The 20381-nt window shown below is 39.3% G+C and overlaps 1 protein-coding gene across 6 annotated transcripts in view; it reads right to left on the bottom strand.

Annotated features, from left to right (window-relative positions):
* The window catches only part of CR2 (complement C3d receptor 2), a 30967-nt gene extending 12078 nt beyond the window's left edge, over nt 1–18889 (bottom strand). Inside the window, exons 1-21 of one of the 6 annotated variants that reach the window (XM_014568355.2) lie at nt 18623–18889; nt 14619–14798; nt 13186–13285; nt 12694–12779; nt 11744–12142; nt 10633–10809; nt 10450–10552; nt 9716–9801; nt 8155–8544; nt 6585–6773; nt 6400–6499; nt 6096–6178; nt 5048–5455; nt 4266–4442; nt 4097–4187; nt 3717–3793; nt 2433–2840; nt 1923–2111; nt 1761–1848; nt 1323–1405; nt 98–490 (exon numbers count right to left, since the gene is read on the bottom strand). In XM_014568355.2, the coding sequence (XP_014423841.1) occupies nt 98–490; nt 1323–1405; nt 1761–1848; nt 1923–2111; nt 2433–2840; nt 3717–3793; nt 4097–4187; nt 4266–4442; nt 5048–5455; nt 6096–6178; nt 6400–6499; nt 6585–6773; nt 8155–8544; nt 9716–9801; nt 10450–10552; nt 10633–10809; nt 11744–12142; nt 12694–12779; nt 13186–13285; nt 14619–14798; nt 18623–18680 (3865 nt within the window). In that variant the 5' untranslated portion in view covers nt 18681–18889. Of the gene's footprint in view, nt 1–97; nt 491–1322; nt 1406–1760; nt 1849–1922; nt 2112–2432; nt 2841–3716; nt 3794–4096; nt 4188–4265; nt 4443–5047; nt 5456–6095; nt 6179–6399; nt 6500–6584; nt 6774–8154; nt 8545–9715; nt 9802–10449; nt 10553–10632; nt 10810–11743; nt 12143–12693; nt 12780–13185; nt 13286–14618; nt 14799–18622 lie in introns of those variants that run through there. The other 5 variants (XM_014568354.2, XM_032467079.1, XM_014568356.2 and 2 more) reach the window with 5 other exon arrangements.
* Nucleotides 18890–20381: the final 1492 nt, after the last annotated feature.

Genomic DNA, 20381 nt, shown 5'->3' with positions numbered 1-20381 from the left:
TACTTAGTTTTCTTTAGGCAGAATGGCAAGTGCGATTCAAAACCATTTTTCTTTACTTTGTGCAACATCCCATATTTTACTCCTTAAAATATCTTACCCTTTTTGATACAAGTTGGTACAGCTGGCTCCCATTTGTTGTTGGTATTACATTTAATCAAGTTACTGCCATTCATGATGAAGCCAGGATTGCAGGCAACATACACTATGTCATTGTGGGAATATGAAGACTGAGTTTTATTTAGTTTGTATCCATGTGTGACTTCTGGGTTAGGGCAGTGAGTCACAGGGGGAGATTTTAAGCACCGTGGGGGAGGTCCACTCCAAGATCCACGTCCTTTAGAATCCTTTATGCACCGTATACTTTTCTCTCCCAGAAGATAGAATCCTTGGTCACATTCATAAGAGACTTCGTTTCCATATAGAAAGTGTTCTACCATCACACCTTTGTGTCTTCCATTGTTAATCACTGGTGGAGGTTGACAGTCGATAACTGCAGAAGAGATTTAGGAAATTCTACTTCAGCTGGTACACCAAGGTGGACAGTCTTCATTCAGGCACAAATAAAACTATGCAACTGCATGTACTGCACATAGCTAATAAAATTATTTAAATTTTAGACCCTGGATTATGTTTTTTGTAAAACAGCTTTATTACATTTTCTGACCATATGAGTAATACACACTCATTCACTAAAAATTCAGAAAATTCATTAAAGTATTAAGAAAGGGATAAATACAGCTATGTTCCCATGAAATAGAGAAATGGTCTACATTTGTTATTTTAAAAATTTTGAGCAATTATCAGGTATATGGCAAATACGGTCATTTCTCAGTATTCGCAGGGGATGAGTTTCAGGACCCCTCCCGGCCATCAATAACAAATTCCAAGGATCCTCAAGTCCCTTATATAAATGGCATAGTATTTGCATATAATCTATGCATATCCTCCCACATACTTAAAATCATCTCTAGATGACTTATAATAACTTATACAATAGAAATGCTAGGTAAATAGTAGCCAGCACACAGCAAATCCAAGTTTTGCTTTTTGGAACTTTTGGGATTTGAAAAAATATATTTCTGACCTGCAGTTGGTTGAATCCATGGATGTGAAACCCACAAATACAGAGAGCCAACTATACTAATTTCCTACTTAATAATTTTGTTTCCCAAAACAAATGCTAGTGCCATCTAAACACTAAAAGATGTTTCTTAGTTTATGCACACTGAGCTGGAGTGCATAGACTGTTGACATATAGATTAGTTCTGCAGTGGCCTGTCATCTCTAACCCCTACTACCCCACTGACTTTTTTCTAACTTACCTTTACAAAGTGGACTCTTTTTGAACCAAACCCCATTCTTATCATCTTGACATTTCCAATAAGCATATCCAGTCAACTGGTACCTAGAGAGAGAGAATATATTTTCTCTTCCCAATATCAAATCTCTGAAACCTAGCCTTCTCAAACCACAAATACAGAGCCACTTCTAAATAAGAACTTTGGCAGACAGAAATTAAAGCCTTCGGCCCTCCAAGTAAGAAAACTACTTTAAACTTAAAATCGCTCACAGCAAAGCCATGTCCATGTCAAAAAAGGACTGAGACGTCAGAGTTGCTGGTTAGATTTTGAAACCTCACATTCTCAGTTAGCGTGAAGATGAGGAACCACTAAAGGGAGTCATCAAGACAAGCTGAGGGTAGAATTAATGCACAAAGCAAGATGGAGACCCTTTCTCAGGGTGGATCATCTTGTACTCACCCATCTTGGCAGGATGTATTAACTGGTACCACAGATGCATCAACTGGAAGCTCTCGAAGATCTTCTTTCAAAGGCTGGCATGGTGCTTCTAGAGGAGCGAAGTTGGAGTTACTTATACATGCCTGATATCAAAGACAAAGACAACTCTGGAACTGAAAGTACCTTCACACCGAGGGGCAGAAGGACTCCAATTTCCTGAAGGCATACAGTGAATGGATCTGTTTCCCACAAGCAAGTAGCCAGGGTCACAGGTGTAGTCTACAGTCATCCCAGGGATAAAGAAGACCCTGTTTCCACCTGTATGCTGACCATGGTAGAGCCCAGGAGGTGGCTGACAGCTTGAAGATAAAACTTCCCACAGAAATACCAACAAAAACAGAATTTATATTCAAGAACATCAAGTATACAATGTTTGCCAATAGACAGTGTGAAACCTGGCACCTTCAAAAAGATCCTCTCAATTATTTACCCCGAATATATACCAGATCCAAAGGGGCATTTGCACAAAGAACATATACAACAACACACAGAGACTATTCCATTAAACAATGGAAGAAATGGGACAGTAATCTATGCCCCCTTGCCTTTTTCCATGACTCTAGCTTTCAGTGAGCGATAATAAACAAGAACAAACAAGTTAATACTTGATTTTACTCCCCATTGGATTTTTACCTTTTTCGCAAACTGGTAATTCAGGATCCCAGGTGTTATTGGCTTTGCAACGAACCTGACTTCTGCCATTCAAAGTAAATCCATTATCACACTTGAATGTCACAGTGTCATTGTAGAAATACGGGGCTTCCTTGCCAAATATCTTGTATCCATTTGCAATGTGGACATGTGAGCACTGAACAGCAGGGAGGGAGAGTTTACAGAGAGGAGCAGGGCCACTCCAGATGCCTGTCTCTTGATCGTTGCTTGTACAACGGATGGTGCTCTCCCCAATGAGGATGAAATCCACTCCTCTCTCTGGCCCGGGGTTACATGTGTACGTGACTGTGGTTCCATATAGAACATCTTCTGAGGAACTCCCTGTGTGTGCTCCATTGTAGATAACAGGGGGTGGTGGGCAGGTGATTTCTGGAGAGATGAGAAGTTACTATACAATTCTGTTCCAGTATTAAACCCCAAAGAAGAGAAATGAAGCTGGTTATGAGTTATCAGGTTTCCTAGAGGATATGAGTGAGTCATGATGATATGTGTTATATCAAAGCTCACTGCATATGTAAAATCCAACTTAAAAGACTTCATAGGAAAGATACTTGTAAGTCTTTGTTAATAGTGAACATGTACATTGATATCAGATTGTGAGGCAGTAAAGTCTGGTGGTAAACTATTAATTTAAAAACAGAATTATTTCTTTTTAATAACTATTAGGTCAATAAAAAGCACAGGGAAATAGAATTAAGCTTTTTTGAGTATCATCTTTGTGCTGAGGTGATATGATAGATTAGCCAAGAATACTAACTTGAGTGAACATCAACTTTTTGACAGGTAATTTTCTCAGCTACAGGGTAGGAATAGAACCATTTAATTATAATAACTTTGAGGTCTGCAGCCTTATGCTAAGGTTATAGATAAGAGGCTAGAGATCAGAGAAGTTGCACAAATTGCCCCAAGTCATGTGAAGGAGCAGAAATAGAATCTGAGTTTGGATCCCAACCAGTCCCCTTTCTCTCCCCTAAACTACAGTGTGCCCAAAATTAAGGATGGCAGCTCATATATTCACTGACCTCATTATTCGTATTCTCCTGTATCATAAAAAGAGAATCAGTAACTAAATTGCTATGTTTTGAAGTAGAAAGAGGTGACAACAGAAAGCAAATCTTGTGCAGCTGTAACTATTGACAAAGTGAATAGAACAAAATCTAATATTCTTTTTCCCATAACATGGAATCTCACAGGAAATGCAAAGAGCTCACATTATTTTAGATCCTCTGTTACTTTTCTACTCACCTTTACAAAGACGAATCTCCATAAACCAAGGAATTGTGCCTTGACACAGCTGATAAACACTCTCACTTAACCGGTACCTAGAGACAAAGAGCCATGATATTTTTCCATCTGGTAACCACTAACCTAAGCGAGAGCTGTTGGCTCAAAAGCAGACTCATTACTCTCAGGACAAGAAGCAATAGGAACAAAAATGTACACAGCATCAGCACGACCTGTCCATGGCATAAGCACAGGTTCCATTAATGGAAAAACAGAGTGATCAACGCTTCCACGAACACGTGATGGAGCAGGAGGTGGTCTCGGAGATGCACTTTTACACAGAGCTTGCGGTATGCACTGATGAGTCAGACCTAGTTCAAGCTGAAACAGCCCTCACTTACCCTTCATCACAAGAAGAGTTAACATCTGCTCTAATAAATTGGGCCTTGGGTTTTTTAAAGACTTGCTTTCCTATGGGTTCGCACTCTGCCACTAAGAAAAGAGACTAGGATAAGAAATCAACTCAAGGAATCTCAAAATAAAAAATCATCTGCATCCAAAGCCTGCTACCTCTGCACGTTGGGGCAGCAGGCCTCCACACTCCCTCAGAGGTACAACGTACGGATTCTTCTCCCGCCAGCACATAGCCAGGGTCGCAGCTGTATCTGATGGATGTTCCAGGGCCAAAGTGGATCATGTGTCTGTCTTTCGTTTGCCCATGGAGGATCCTGGGCGGAGCCTGACAATCTAAAGAAAAGGCAGAGAATTTTTCTGATGTAAACTACAACAGAGAGAAACTGAGCCAAAGAAATTGACATTAATGCTACAATTCCACTTTGGTGGCAGTTGTATGGTACAGAAGTTATCTTGCAGCCTCGTTTAAGGTAATTTTAAATCTGTGGTTTTCAATCTTTTTTTTAATTTTCTGCATTTAGGCTGCTGCAGATTTTGTTTAGTTCCCGCTATGTACACCAACTCCTCTCCTGTCTCTTCCTTTTTTAAGGAATCATCTTCCATGATTTTAATGTGAGATTCTGATCTACCTCTAGGGGAAAGTCTTTGCCGACATCTCTTTTAAGAAATCACTGTTAAGACAGACAAGCATCTTTGCCAGTTTTTTCCTTAAAGAAATGGGCAACTTAGTGACCCCTAATATTTTTTCCCCAATGATACTCCCACAAAATGAATGGAAGAGAGTGTTTAAAAAAATTCTATATAATTTATATTCACTATATTCAGTATAATTGAGGAGACTGGAAACTGGAAAAGGCCCTGCTGAAGTCCGTAACCCCTTCTCTAATGCTTCAAACGGATGAATAAGCAGCACCTGTTCCAATTATGGGGCTACCTACCCTTTTCACAGACTGGTACCGATGGTTCCCATGTGCCTTGGGCATCGCATCGGATTTCCTTGCTGCCCTTCATTTTGAAGCCGGATACGCAAGCGAATACCACAGTGTCGTTATAGGAATATTGATCTTTCTGCCCAGATAATATTTTGCCTCTTAGGATCTGGGGAGGTGGGCAGTGAGCCTCAGGAATAGAAAGTTCACAGCGTGGGGCAGGGCTGCTCCAGATCCCAGTCTTCTGACTACCATTGGTACAGCGGATAGTGCTGTCCCCAATAAGGATGAAATTCACTCCTTTCTCTGGGCTCGGGTCACAAAAGTAAGTGACTGTGCTTCCGTACGGAACATTCACTGAAGAGCTGCCTGAATGTCTTCCATTGAGAATAGGAGGAGGTGGTGGACAAAGAATTTCTAGAGAAATTATGGAGAGAAATGACAAGATTGCAGCAGTATTAAAAACAAAGAATACCTCAGGTGTTGCTTGACGTCATTTTCATCCTAGATTTGAATCTAATGAACCTGTCAAAGCAGCTGTATATTATTCAAAAAAAGTATGATTTAGAGCTTTATTCTTTTGGGGAGGTAGGAGATAATTAGATTGACTGATTGATTGATTGATTGATGGGGGTACTGGGGACTGAACCCAGGACTTTGTGCTTGCTAGGCACATGCTCTACCACTGAGCTATACCCTCCCCACTAGAGCTTTATTCTTGAATATATATATATATGTATACTTTGATGATCCTTTGATTTCTTTTACCAATATACAATCCCTTTATGTGCATGGCATGAACAGCAACTCTGCATAGCTTTCAGAGAAAGATAAGTCTAGGAACCCTGTTTCACTTGAGTAAGCAGAGAATAAAGAGGTAATTCGAGGCTACTTCAGTGAAGAACATATCCCTTAAAGATTTCTAGGAGAGATCTTCACTCTATAAGACCCTGTATAGTAACAACTGAACAAAAAGATTTCAGCTAAGCTGAGACTGCAGTGTCCTGTTGAACCTCTGGTCAATAAGCTAGTTACAAATCACATCAGCCTAACCTACCTTCACAAACTGGCATCTTGGTCCAAAAAGTATTCTGTCCAACAATTACACACTGGCTAGAAGGTTGGCCATGTAATTGATACCTGGAGACAGAGGGAAGTCATTCAGAGCTATCAGGCAGAACAAAAGCTTCTATTTAAGGCAAAATCACTTAATTTCTGTGTACCCCTTTTATCAGCATTCTCTCTCATAACCTCAAGCTGTCCACAGACCCTCACAGAAGAGCCTTCTGCAGGTTTCACGGTTCACACCAGGCACATGTAACTCAAGGGAATTAAATCTCACTGGCTCTCTCGACACTCACCCTTCATTACATGAAAAGTCCACAGTTACACCAACCCGAAAACTTGTGGGCCTCTTTATCTGCCCATTGAGAAGCTGTCCTGGAGGTTCACACAGTGCCTCTAAGAAAACAAGCCAAAGATGAGCAAAATGTGGCAAGTAACATTATAACCCAAATCCTTAAAATTGATTGTAAATTTAGGGTACCTTTACACGTGGGAGTGACAGCACTCCAGACTCCTGAAGACAAACAGCGAATGGTCTTTTCGCCAAGAAGCAAGTAACCAGGTTCACAGCTGTAGGTCACAGAAAATCCTGGGGCAAAGGAGCTAACACGCTCCCCTGTGTGATGTCCGTGAGCGATTGTGGGAAGTGATGGACACTCCAGGGGAAAATCTTTACACACACACAGTAGGGAAATCAGATGATAGCTTCTACCCAAACTATATTTTGACTTAGTACATAAATCCAAGTAAATGATACATGATCTATGGTAAGCAGATATCATTCATTTTCAACTCAGTCTTTGAAAGATCAAACAGGCGTGGTTTAACTGTATCCATTTTATACCATAAATAGTACATTATTTATTTTTAGTTACACCTTATGAATTATCTTTGCCACATCTCAATAGAAAAATTTCAGTTACCAAAAATAAAAGTCCATTTTCACTCATACCTTCATCTTACCCTTAAGCCTATTCTCTGCTCCAAAAGTGGCATGCTATTATAAGGGGTCATCCTGTCAGATATTTGCAATACAGTTTCTTCGGATCCTCTATGTGATTTATGTACACACATATTTAGGGTGTGTATGTATACTCAATACATATTTTCCTATGCCTTACTTTCTTTGCTTAATAATCTATATCTTTCCATATTAACACATACAGGTCTATCTAATACTTGATAAGGCTTAATAGTTTTCTGTTGTCACTCCATTTTGTGACTATCTTCAGATCTTCCCTACCTCCAAGATTACATATCTATTTATGGATAGATAGACTCCTATTTCTCTAATAATAATTTGTTCAGCTCTTAAATCAATTTAGAATTTATCAATAACATTCTTTATTAGGAAAATAAGTACCTAATTTTGATGGTATAATTTTTATCAAATATTGCATGGTTCCTGTCATTACATAACTGAAATTCAGATTTAGATTTCAGGAGCAACATATATCAAACCAAAGAAGAAGGAAATGAAGAGCTTATAGAAGTTCCTATTTTCAAACTTACTTGGTTTGAAATGTTATGGTTTAGGATACAAGTTGGGAAGATTAGCGGATCACTCAGAAAGCGTTCATGGAGGCCAAAGACAATAGGGCATCATAGCGGCCAGGTGATATTAACAGCTATTTTTGGACAAATTTTAAATCCACTGAGTGTGTTTTTTGTTATTAGAGCCCACATTTATTCTCATTTTAACAATAACCCAGATATATAGTTTAAAACCACCCAATTCTCACAGTTCCAGTGAACTCTGGCCCCCATACTTGTGACACTCATTCCATTCAGTTATTAGTTGTGATCAGTCAGATTTTTCCATTGTACTTAAGAGTCTTTGCTCCGTTGATGTTTGTTGAATGAACATTTATACCCCCCCACAACTAAGAAAAAACAGGAAGCCATAATTTTCACCCTTTCCCTTGCTCCTTCCCTCCACCCCTACATTCACACATTCACAACGTTTTTACTTCAGAATGATACCAAACTTGATCTGCATAGAAATACAAGGATCCAACCTCCTGACTCAGTTTTATTTTTTTTCTACTCACCACTCTCACAGGTTGGCAGTGGTGTCGGCCCCCACTTTTTGTTTGCTTGGCACCAAACAGTTTTGTTTCCTTTCATGGTGAAGTTGGTATTACAGGCAAATGTCACAGAATCACCATGTCTGTATGGTGGTCTAGACTTTTTACTTCTGTAACCCCCTGGTACTGTGGGTTCAGGGCAAATAGAATTTCTATTGTAATATTCACAAATGGGAGCAGCTTTATCCCAGATTCCATTTACTTGGTCTTTACTTATACAAAAGAGAATACTTTCTCCAATGAGGCGGAAGGCACCCTGACAGCTGTACCTCACCACAGTGTTAAGAGGTGCGGGGCCAGAATAATAACTATTCCGTCCGTTCTTGACAAGAGGAGGAGGGTCACAAGAAATCCCTGCAAAGTAGAAAAGAAAATATGTGGTCACACTGATCATGACAAGAAGAAGATTCAAATTTAGATGAAGGGTCCAAACTTAAGTCATGCCCTTTTTTCAGAAATAGACTTAGAAATTTGTACAATTTGTTTCTTATTCATAGTCCCTACATAACCCCAGCCTCCTAAATTCTTACCTTTCTCTTGCTCCTCAGCAAACAAAGCAGTATAAGACTATAAGTCAACTTGACCAAACAGTAACAATGAGACAGAATTTATTGAATAGTTCTGTGTCTAATGAAAAACAAAAGGCAAACAGCACATGAAAAGAATATGTTAATGACACACTAATCACACGTGGAGAGACACCATGGACTAACGAAATTTGGACTCAGTAGCCCTGGTTTCAAATGCCCACAGTCATTCAATAGCTGTATGGCCATAGGCAAGTCTTACCCTATCCTAAGCCTCAGTTTTCTAGTCTAGTATAATTCAAGGCTGTAGTGAGAATCCAGTAAGATAAAAGTACCTGAAAGGGGCAAGTACAATATCTGGAACATGCTAACTATGCAATGCCTGTTTCAAACACACAACTGGGACTATAAGTAGTGAAACCACATTCTGTCCTGCTATTGAAGATACTGCAGCCTCATTGCAAGTCATTTGTTATCTTTTGATGCTGGACCTCTTTGAAAAGCCACAGGAAGTTATCAGATGTTTTGAATAATGACCTCGTGTCCTTTATTTACTTATCCTAATGGGTATGAAGAATATTAATTGTTTATATTGGTATAGATACACCTTTCCTGAGTGGGTCTCAGAATAAAGGGAAAATTGCCAACCTCCAAAACTTCTGGTTGATTTCCATTTAGCTCCAAGAGTTGTTCATACTGGCATAAGAGGAACTGGCATAAGAAGACACAGCCAAACCACTGTAGCACATCAGTGCTACTCATTTTCAGTAGGGGTAACTTTTGAGAGCCTCTATCTTTATGCACATAGACTACTCAATGCAAAATGTAATCAGTTGAATAAATTTAGTTTTAGTCTGCATTCTACAATGTACAGAAGAGCGGCATATATATGTTCAAAGCACACATATAGATAAGATTTTATAATTGATAAGTGCATGAGAGCACACCAGAAATCAAGAGGCACAGTCCGCACTTGATTATTTTTGCTTTCTACTCACGTTCACAGACAGGAAACTTATTATTCCAGAGTACTCTCATTCCTTCTGAGACACACTGACTAGAAGACTGGCCATTTAACCGGTACCTTAAACAATAAGGGGCAGAAAATCAGCTGTAGAACAAACCAGTTCTTGGTTGTATGGAACTAATCACTTCTTTCAAATATAAGGTATTAGTGGGCTCTATTTTTGTAAGCATTTCTGGCTTAAGGAAAAAGTCCAAGATTGTGAATCAGCTCAGCTACGTGAAGACTTCAGACCAGCTAAAAACCAGAGGAAAAAGATCCTAATGATCATATTCTTTTCTTTAATTTTTTCTTTCTTCCTTGGCATCCAAATATCAAGATTCTCTTGACCATGTAGAAGGAAATAACCTCGGTTCCTAGTGAAGAAAATATCAAAGACCTCATTTCCTAAGCTCACCATGAAGATCCCCTCTCACTAAACACCCATTGTCCATTCATTCTCCTAATAGAAGCCTTAACTTCTGAGCCCAAATCTTGCTTTTTTAATGATGAAAAGACAATTCCCAGCTTTGCCTGGCCATATGCAATACATACACATGGAGAAAACCAGTGGTATTTGCGTGATAACAGAAGTCTTAATCGTAAAGTATAAAGAAAAGGAGAAAAAAAATCAGAGAAAAAAAAATTAACTATCTTTAGAGATCACAGTTTGCAATACTTAGCTATGGATCATTGACTCTAATTTAAACTCCATCAGCTTGCACTCACCCCTTATTACAAACAAATGAAACCTTTGCCCCAAGCTGGAGATTAGGAGGAGCTACCACACGACCGTTGAGAAGCTGCTTTGGAATGGCATCACATGATTTCACTAGGAGAAAACAGACAAGGCTGATACATAGAGTCAGGAAACAGTTGCATTTCCTTAAGATGGAATAAACCTTTAGGCACCTTCACATTTGGGAGCTGTATGGCTCCAGGTTCCCAAGGATGTACACTGCATAGTGTTTGTTCCAATGAGAGTGTAGCCAGGCTCACAGCTGTAGGACACTTCCTGTCCGATTAGAAATAATTCCTTATCCATGTTTTTATAATTGCCATGGTGGATATGTGGAGGTGGTAGACACCCTGAGGAAAGAACAGGACCAGAGGCCTTTTATTTCTGAAATAAGAGCGTTCTTCTCTACAACCTAAGCCAACTTGGGATTGGCAGGAGTAAGATGAAGGTCATGTCAATTCTCCTAAGTGTAAGGAAGAGACTCTCTTGGGTGAGGTGGAGTGGGGTGAACATGTGTTACATTTTTAGACATGATGCTCCATGCAACTGTCTGCCTTCTATGTCTTGATCTATACCAGGAAGCATTACTCCCACTCATCATTTTCCCATTTCATTTAAGTGGATATCATCTCATTAAAATAGTCAAGGGAACCAAACTATTATAGTGCATTTTTACCACCAAAATCTCCTCTTTCTTCCTGCTCCCCAAATCACTGATGAAGTTTCCGAGCCTCGTGGGACACTCCCAAGTTGCCAGGTTTTTACTAAGTCGGGCGTTTCTCAATAAAAGTAGGGAAGGAAGGGAGAATGGGAAAAGAGACTCAATCTTAAGTCTAGCCTAATTCCATAAAGGCTATATTTTTCAATAGGAGAAGGTATAATACCTCCAGTAATTTGAATCAAATTCTGATCAGTCAATTTACCCCATTGACTTAGCCAATAGGATTGAAAGTTTATTTTCTCCTCATTTAAATAAAATCTAATCATACATGATTTTAATCATATAAAAATCTCTGATCATTGGCGCTGGTAGTATCTACTTTTTAAAAAGTGTCTTCTAATTTCCTCCACATTAATGCAGACCTAGCACTGTCCCAGAATGTAGTAAATTTCCCACCTTTTTAACATTTATATACTACTTTTAAGGTTTACTTTTTAATTCTTTAACCAGGATATCCAACCACATACACTATCTTTATTCTCCTCTTCTCATAAGTACCATTTATCTATTCCTCTAAAAGTCTCCTTTTATTTCTAGATCCCCAAAATTTCAGCCAGACTCACCCTTGAAGCACTTTGGCAGTGGAGGATTCCATGTGCTGTTTGGTTGACACCTTGCTATGTTGCTGCCTTTCATGGTAAAGCCAGGCTTACACTTAAACATCACAGAATCACTTAAGAAAAATGAAGGCCTAAATCCAGATTCCATGATTCCATTTTCAACTTCTGGAATTGGGCATTTGACTAGAGGAATACACTGAGGGGGAGGGCTGCTCCAAATGCCAACGTGATTATCTTTGCTGGTGCAATATATTGACTTCTCACCCACGAGGTCAAACAGCTTTTTCCCATTCTGTCCAACATGGCACTTATAAGTAACCACCATTCCGTAGTAAAAATTCTCTCTATTGCTGGTGTAAAAGTCTCCATTGGAGATGGCTGGGGGCGACTCACAAGGAATAGCTTTTTGGGGGGTAGATAGGAAAAGAGAGAAGTCATTTAAATGTTATACCTTCTGGGAATTTTGTCTGAACTCTTGCAAACCAAACCTCCACTTAACCTACAATTAACCCATATTATTGAAATTCTGGATGCTCATCTCAAAGATGGTTCTAAATGGGCAGTAGCAAGGTAGGCAAATACACAGAACTGGCCTGATAAAACCCCTGAAATATGATCTGGTCACCAGTCCCTACCCCCAGAATACAGATAAACTATTCCAAAAGACACCTAGGATGGTGTATGTTTTGCATGGAATAAAGTTGGCAGTGTGTAATCTTGTGGCATGTATTATATTTAAGCACTTTTTCACTATGAAATAACTTATCATCAAAGGACAGTAAGCAAAGGAAAGTGTTGTGGAATTGAGGGCACTGAATAAGATAAACCACAGGTCTGCATCCAGAACTACTCAAACCAAGTATAACCCTCTTGGGTACTTATTTTGATTGTGTAGATGTCCACTTTCCTCCTAGGAGAGACAAGGGGTGCAAGAAAGGGAAAATTTTACTCACATTCACAAAAAGGCATGCCCTTATCCCAGACTACAGCATTGTCTGAGATAATACATGTAGCGGATGAGTCACCAATGAGTCGATATCTAAATACAAAGAGAGGAGTAATCACCTCCCAGCTGGACATTTTAGGAAAGCTTAGTTCTTTTTCCACTGAAAGAATGGCAAAGAATAGAATATCATATGTGACAAATAATGGAGACTAAGGACTCATACAAAAGATTCAATAATCTAAATAGAAATGAAAGTTGACCTCCTGGTCAGTAATACTGAAGATTTAAAATTGGAAGAAGAGTGGCCCAAACTCCTTTCTCTTCTAGGAATCTTCGCTAGCGGGTAATCCTGAAGAATTGTCTCTGGGGCAGATCAGAGAGGTGATTCTCTTTTTGCCTATGTTTAAGGGTAGGTGGCAATTACTTAAGACTGGTGGTTTCTGGTTGAAATTATTGTGCTAACGTCCATGTACTCTGGAGGTAGCTCTTGCCAACTCACCCTTTATCACAAGAATATGTAATTGTTGACCCAAACATGAAACCCCTGGGTGCGAGGACAGAGCCATGGAGAAGTTCTCTAGGATTCATACATGATTTACCTACAAGGGAACATAAACAAAACAGAATTTGGGACTGGGATTTAGGGGACATTTTGTGTTTTATATTAAACTCCAACCTGACTGGACTTGCTTAGTAACCTAAGTTTATTCAGAAAAAAAATCTGACATTTACAAAACTTCTATCTTCCGAAGGATCAAGTCAACTCCATAACACTTTTCGTTCAAAGTACATCGTTTATATTTCTGAGCATGGATGCAAGCATTATTTGTAGTCAATCATAATTTATAATCTCTATTTCCCCTTTTTATATTCTGTAAGTGATGGCAAATTCTACCAAATCTTCTGGCTTAAGAAAAAACCTCACAGTCATCATTTCCTTTCTGTAACTGATTCTCTATCTGCTGCTCTTCATTCAATTGGTCATGAAGTTTTCGTGACTGGATTCCAGATCCCTCTCTCCAAACCAACTATTTTGCCACTGCTGTAATCTCTCACTGGATCATTAAGAAATAAAATTTAGCTTTCTAACTCTGGTTGCCATCAGTCCAGTACATCTTCTGTACCACTGCACACATTATCTTCCAGAAGCACAAATGTGGTCATGCCACTCCCCATATTTAAAAGCTTACAATGACTTGCCATTGTTTATTGGAAAAGAATGAACGGCCCATCACAATTAAGCTCCAATCCACTTAATCAACTACTGTGCCTCACCACGCACCCTATATTTCAACGACAGTGAATTTTTCTTTTTTCCAAAGACATCACGTTCTTCTACACCTTTATGTGTTGGCACATGCTGTTTGCTCTGTCAATAATGCCTAGATTTCCCTGTTCTCCTAGATAGCATTTATTATTTACTTCTCTATGATGTTTACAGACTTTTATCTCTACAAATAAAAAAAAAATACATCATAGCACAGTATCTGTTTAAAGTCAGTATTTACAACTAGCAGAGGAGTTCCTCAAACACAGAAACTAGCTGATTAATTTTTATGTCTCTCCCTAGTCCCATCATCTAGCCTAATGTTTCATATCCAGTGGTTACTCAAAAATATTTCTTTGAATTGAATGGGGTGATAATGAGGTGAAACTAGCATTCCTTGTATACTAACTTCTTAGCTCACACTAACACAGTACAGAAACCATAGAACAAGGTCAAGGAGATGATAGGATAAACAGAGTTGATCAGCTCTGATGACTTAACCCCAATAACCAATACTCTTAGGAGTAAAAGAAAACATGGGAACCCAAGAGCCCCTTTATTGAGTCATCACTGACTAATTTGCTCATCTTTTATCTTGAAAATAACAGGTTAGCCCATAGAGACATGCTATAGACCCAAAGATTCCTCTATTACAGATTACTCACGTTCACAGAATTGCTGAGTATTTGACCATTTGGAGGTCTTTAGGCAGGTGATAGAGAATGACTTCTTCTTATACCCAGGAAGACATTCATATTCCCAAATTGTCCCAACAGCAAACTCAGACTGATCACTCTGAACTTTAGGCTTAGCAAAAGGATAACTTGGCGGGAACTTACACTGACCTAGAGACAAAGACCACAGGAATATCAAGACTAAGAAAGGCTAAGATCTCAATCTGTTTCTGTTTTGTCACCAGTTACACTAACAACTTTGATCTTTAGAGATTAAACCTAAAATGGCAATATTTTCTGGGTCAAAGAATATATATCTTGCAGTATGAATGCATATACAGAGAAATAAGCTCAGGAGATCAAAGATTTTTAAGACAGACTTTTGAGGAAAAGCTGGAGAAAATCATTTTTTAAACCAAAATTCCATGGAGACACTGGGGTTGTTCCATCTTCTTACAACCTCATAAATAAAAAGTTAAACCTTATCAATAAAAACTTTCCTGGGATAGCACAGGGAACAAATACATCAAAGGCCTTATAATCTCATCGCATGTATGACCTTCTAAAATTACTTCAATGAATTAATACTACTGTATTATTCATTAAATTTTAAGGTCGTAGCAAGAAGAAAATGAAGTTATTTGTTATCCTTCATTTATTTTATTCCATTAACCTAGTAGAGTAATATGCCCCCAAAATAGCTTAGTAAATACATCCTGATGGGTACCAGGTAAGATGAGCTAGCCATTTCAAGACACTTCCTTGTGATTTAAAATGATGATGATGATGATGAAGGAGAAGAAGAAACAAATTTTATTCTAGGAAATGGGTAAGAAACTATAACGCCCATACTGTAATACTTGAGGATGTACCTGAAAAAGACATTTTTCTAAGTATGAAAGAGAGGTAAAGATTCAACTCCAGAATGGTGGTATATTTGAATATCAAATTTATAAATCTCCTTTCTTAAAGAAGTCTGAAACAGATACAGGTGAAAGTCAGATAACAAACATGGACTAACTGACACAAAGGCAAACACGAGGCTCCCAAGCCAGACCCAGCCTTTTTACAGCCCAACACTTCTGCTGAGAAGCCACAGACTGGATCTAAGAATAGCCGTCACTGTTGGACACAGATCTCACTGTAGGTCTCCTATTTCCTTCTTCAACTTCTTTGGTTTCCTCCATTAACACCTACAAATGTCCCCAACTGCATGTTTTTGCAAACAGCAAGACTCTGGAGAGAAAGTCTGAGTTTGTCTTCAACGAAGGTCAAGTTCAGGACCCTGCTGTTATTTGTACCAAATTCACCCTAATCAAGTGATTTAACCTGTAATTATCAAACGTGAATAAGGACAATCCCAAATAATTCTCCACAAATTGGAAAATCGATTTTAGTTCACAAGATTTAATCAGTTTCAATGACATAGACTAAGATGCAACCAAGATCTTGAAGCAGCAAAAGTAGAAGGGTACTTTATAACATGACATTCGGAGGCGAAAAGAGATAAGAATCACACTTTCTGGATAAGAAACAGTGGGAAGTTCTTACTCCTAATAAGGAGACTTAGGGACTCTACCTCTTTTGAGGGACACTAGCTCTTCTTAGTAATGAAATTGACAAAATCCCAAGTCATATGACAGAATTTTCAGCAATCATGTTCTCTTCCACATCAGAAAAGGGAAAGTCTATGAACCATTTAGTAACATAAATTTTCTTAAGGTTCACTGGACCCTCTTCACATCTTTTTTAAAATCAGGAGGAAAAATTAGTGTAGATCATGACTGGATCTAAAATAGAAGATAATGGCAAAGCACTGATATAAACATATCTATATACATGTCTCAAAACATGTTAAAAACTAAGGAGGCAAAGGAGTTTCTGGAAAACAAGGATACATTTTACTCTTTATTTGGGTCCAAGGGGATTTACCTGGAATGGCTTAGAAATCCGTTTGAAATGAAGAACAAATACATAGGATAATAAAAATAAAACTGAAATTGAGAAAGCAGGTAGGAAGATAAACTATTATTGAGGATGAGAATTATTATAATCAAATACCATAACACAGGGTTTCCAGGCCACTTGATCATTTTTGAATGACGGTTATGCAGATTAACGAAGGTATTTTCTTAAGCACAGGATATGCATCAGTGAACATTAGACATAGGCTCCCACCCTCATGGAATTTATATTCCAATAGAAGGAGATAGATCATAAATAAATGCCAATAAATAAATAGATGGTATGTAGAAGAAATAAACAGAGTGATGTGTCAAAATGTAATCTAATGGAAAAGGGAGGGGACAGGGTGGCATACAATTTCAATTATGACGGTTAAGGAAGGCCTATGAGGAGGAGACATTTGAGTTGTGACTGAAGGATAAGGAGGAGTTAGCCAGGTAAAATGCCAGGTAAAGCCAGGTAAAGATGAAGATAATAGACGAATGATCATAAACACAAAACAGACTCATAGACATAGAATACAAACTTGTGGTTGCCAGGGGGGGAGGGGGGTGGGCAGGGACAGACTGGAAGTTCGAAATTTGTAGATACTGACAGGTATATACAGAATAGATAAACAAGATTATACTGTATAGCACAGGGAAATATATACAAAATCCTGTGGTAGGTCACGGTGAAAAAGAATGCAATAATGAATATATGTATGTTCACGTATAACTGAAAAATTGTGCTCTACGCTGGAAATTGACACAACATTGTAGACTGACTATAACTCAAAAAAATAAAATTAAAAAAATAAATAAAATAAAAGATGAAGATAATGTCTTGGAGAAATGTTCAACTAAGGGTCAGGAGAAAGTTAAATGTCAGGAAGCAGACCACGTAAGTAGTAATGGAACCAAAGTGTGCAATAACCCTTAACAAGCTAGGGATGGATAAGCTTAGATGCTGGCTTCATAAAAACAGGTCCAGACAATAATCTTATTACTCCTATTTAGTAATAACATCCAACATCTAACTTTCATTTCTCTAATCTCATCTGATTTTCAGGGCAGCTCAGGAAGGGTAGGGCTGCTAATCCCCACTAGCTTCATTTTACAGGTGAAGAAACTGAGGCTCAGGGAGCTAAATGACTTGCCAAAAGTCACACAGGTATTGAGGTCTGTATGCAGTAAACTTCTTAATAAACTAGGAATCCACTGGTCTCTGGAAATTATTAGAAAGTTAGACCTATCTGGTCACCAAGAGACTCTAAGCTTAGCAAATCACAATACTTCTTCAAAATTAAGGCAATCTGGAGGGGGAAAAGTTATAAAAAAGGTAGAATGACACCTCCGAGACCCCTCGCCATTACAGAAAGTAAGTAACACAAAGTACTGTCATTTTTATTCACGTATCAGCTTTTCTAAATTACTCAGGTGTCCATCCTTTAGGATCTCTTTACTTACATCACATTAAAGTTAAAAAAAAAAACAAACAAAACAGAAAACAAACAAATAAACAAAAAACATGAGCACCATGCCTGGGGAGTCAGACGTTATTCTTATTCTGGGAAGGCAGCGGGAAGCCGTGCTGCTTCTACTGGGCGGGAGCGAGTTCACTGTGCGCAGAAACTCCCGCGCTCAGCGGAGCATGCAGCCGAGTTTTGCACTCATCACGAGACTGGTTTTGAATACGTGCCTAGCGTTAGCACTAGCAGACCTCAGACCCAGAGCACAGAGCACCTGCTGAGTCCAGGGGGCGGGGAGTGCAGAGAACGCAGAGAGCACACACCACCAGCCACACAGGGTAGATCATATAGTGCCTCTCTATGGTGCAGCCTGCAATTCTGACGGTCTCTGCCTGGGGAGTGAGTGAGGACATTCAGGACCAAGAGATCCAGAGATCCCCCAAAGCGAGCGGGAGGCAGGGAAGCGTCCAGCACGGCCCCCACCCCACTTTGTCGCTTTTGATTCGGCTTTGCATCCCGGCACAGAGGCCGTCCTGGCCCCAGATGCTTTCCTACCTCCGCGCTCCCCTTCCCAGCTCACCGAGGACCCCTGGCGCGATGAGAGCCAAGAAAACCCCGAACAGGCCCGCAGCGCCCATGTCACGGCGGCAGCCCCAGCGGTGGGATGCGTTCCGAGACTCGCGAGCCTCCGGCAGCTCCGGGAGGGCAGGGTTGGAGGAGGAGACAGCGGCAAGCAAGGGGAGGTGGCCCCTTAAGTAGTGTCTGGCACCACGTGCTATCTTGAACGCACACCTGCGGGCTGCTGGGGGCCGGACACCGTGCTGTGAGGATGGCACAGGCTGGGAGGAAGGGTTGGCCGGGGGCGGGCAGACGGAGGAACTCTGACCCAGTTTTTGGCTCAGACTCCAGTCCTCAGTGCTACCAGCGACTTTCCAATTTCTTTGACCGCACAACCCAGTGTATTCACTTTTGCCTCTCTTGAGATCTGGAACAAAATTTCACAAAATAGTACTCACCGTTATTAATCTACAATGCTCTATTCTACTCTTTTTTTCTTTTTCTCTCCTTCTTAAAAATTCTGATTTGGATTCACTAAATTCATTTCAAAAGCTATTAATGTTTCCAACTCTCCGTTTGAAAACAGTTTACTTAGAAAGGAAACTGAGGAACGGCAGCCACATTTTCTTTTGACATAATTTCTGCAGAAAAGTTGCGAGAATAATAAAAAGAATTCCTATCACCTAGATTCTTCAAATGCTAACATCTTCTCTTTCTAGTTAGATAGGTACAGATAGCATAATACAGTTTTATACACACACACACACACACACACACACATATATATACACACACACACATACACACTTATATGTGTACATAAATATAATTATATACGTTTTTTACTTTGGGACTCTGAGGTAAGTTACAGGCATGACACTCCTACTCTATATAGTTTGGTGTCAATTCCCTGAAAACAAGAACATACTCTTGCATAACTATAGGACTAGTATGATGAGCAAATACAGGAAATTAACACATTACCTAAGGGACAGACTGTGCTCAGATTTCTCCAGTCAGCTCAATATTCTTTATTATAGGAAACAGACACACACACACCCTTTTTTTTTTTTTTTTTGGTCCAAGGTCATTCTGGGATGATGGGATGATGCGTTGCATTTGATTGTCGGTTTTTCTTATTTAATCTGGAAAAGGTCCTCCATCTTTTTTTGTTTTTTATGATCTTGACATTTTTGAAGAGTACACAGCAATTACTTTTGTAGAATGACTTATAAATTAGTTATCTATTGCATAGTAACAAATTACCTTAAACTTATTGATTAAAAGTGGGAATAATATTTATTGTCTCACACAATTTCTGTGTGTCAGGAATCTGCGAGCAGCTTAGTGAGGTGGTTCTGGCTTGGGGTTTTTCATGAGGTTTCAGTAGGGACATCCGCCAGAACTCCAGTCATCTGAAGGCTTGACTGGTCTTGGCTGGACGACCCATGTCTAAGATGACTCACTCACATGGCTGTTGGCTGGAGGCCTCATAGCCTCACCATGTGGACCTGATGTTAGGACTGTTTGAGTGCCCTTGTGACATGACAGCTGGCTTCTTGTAAAATAAGAGAGAAAGGCAGAAGCCACAATGTCTTTTATAATCTATCCCCAGAAGTTCCATTTGGCCATAAAGAAGATGAATGAATCTTGCCTATATTACTATATTACATAGTAAATTACTTCCACAATATCCTATTGGATACTGTGATGGTTAATTTTAAATGTTAACTTGACTGGGCTATGAGGTGCCCAGATATATGGTCAAACATTATTCTGGT

Source organism: Camelus ferus, chromosome 23 (assembly GCF_009834535.1).
Source record: "Camelus ferus isolate YT-003-E chromosome 23, BCGSAC_Cfer_1.0, whole genome shotgun sequence".
Lineage (NCBI taxonomy): Eukaryota > Metazoa > Chordata > Mammalia > Artiodactyla > Camelidae > Camelus > Camelus ferus.
The sequence above is the reverse complement of the archived record's forward strand: the minus strand, read 5'-3'. Positions and strand labels throughout refer to the sequence as shown.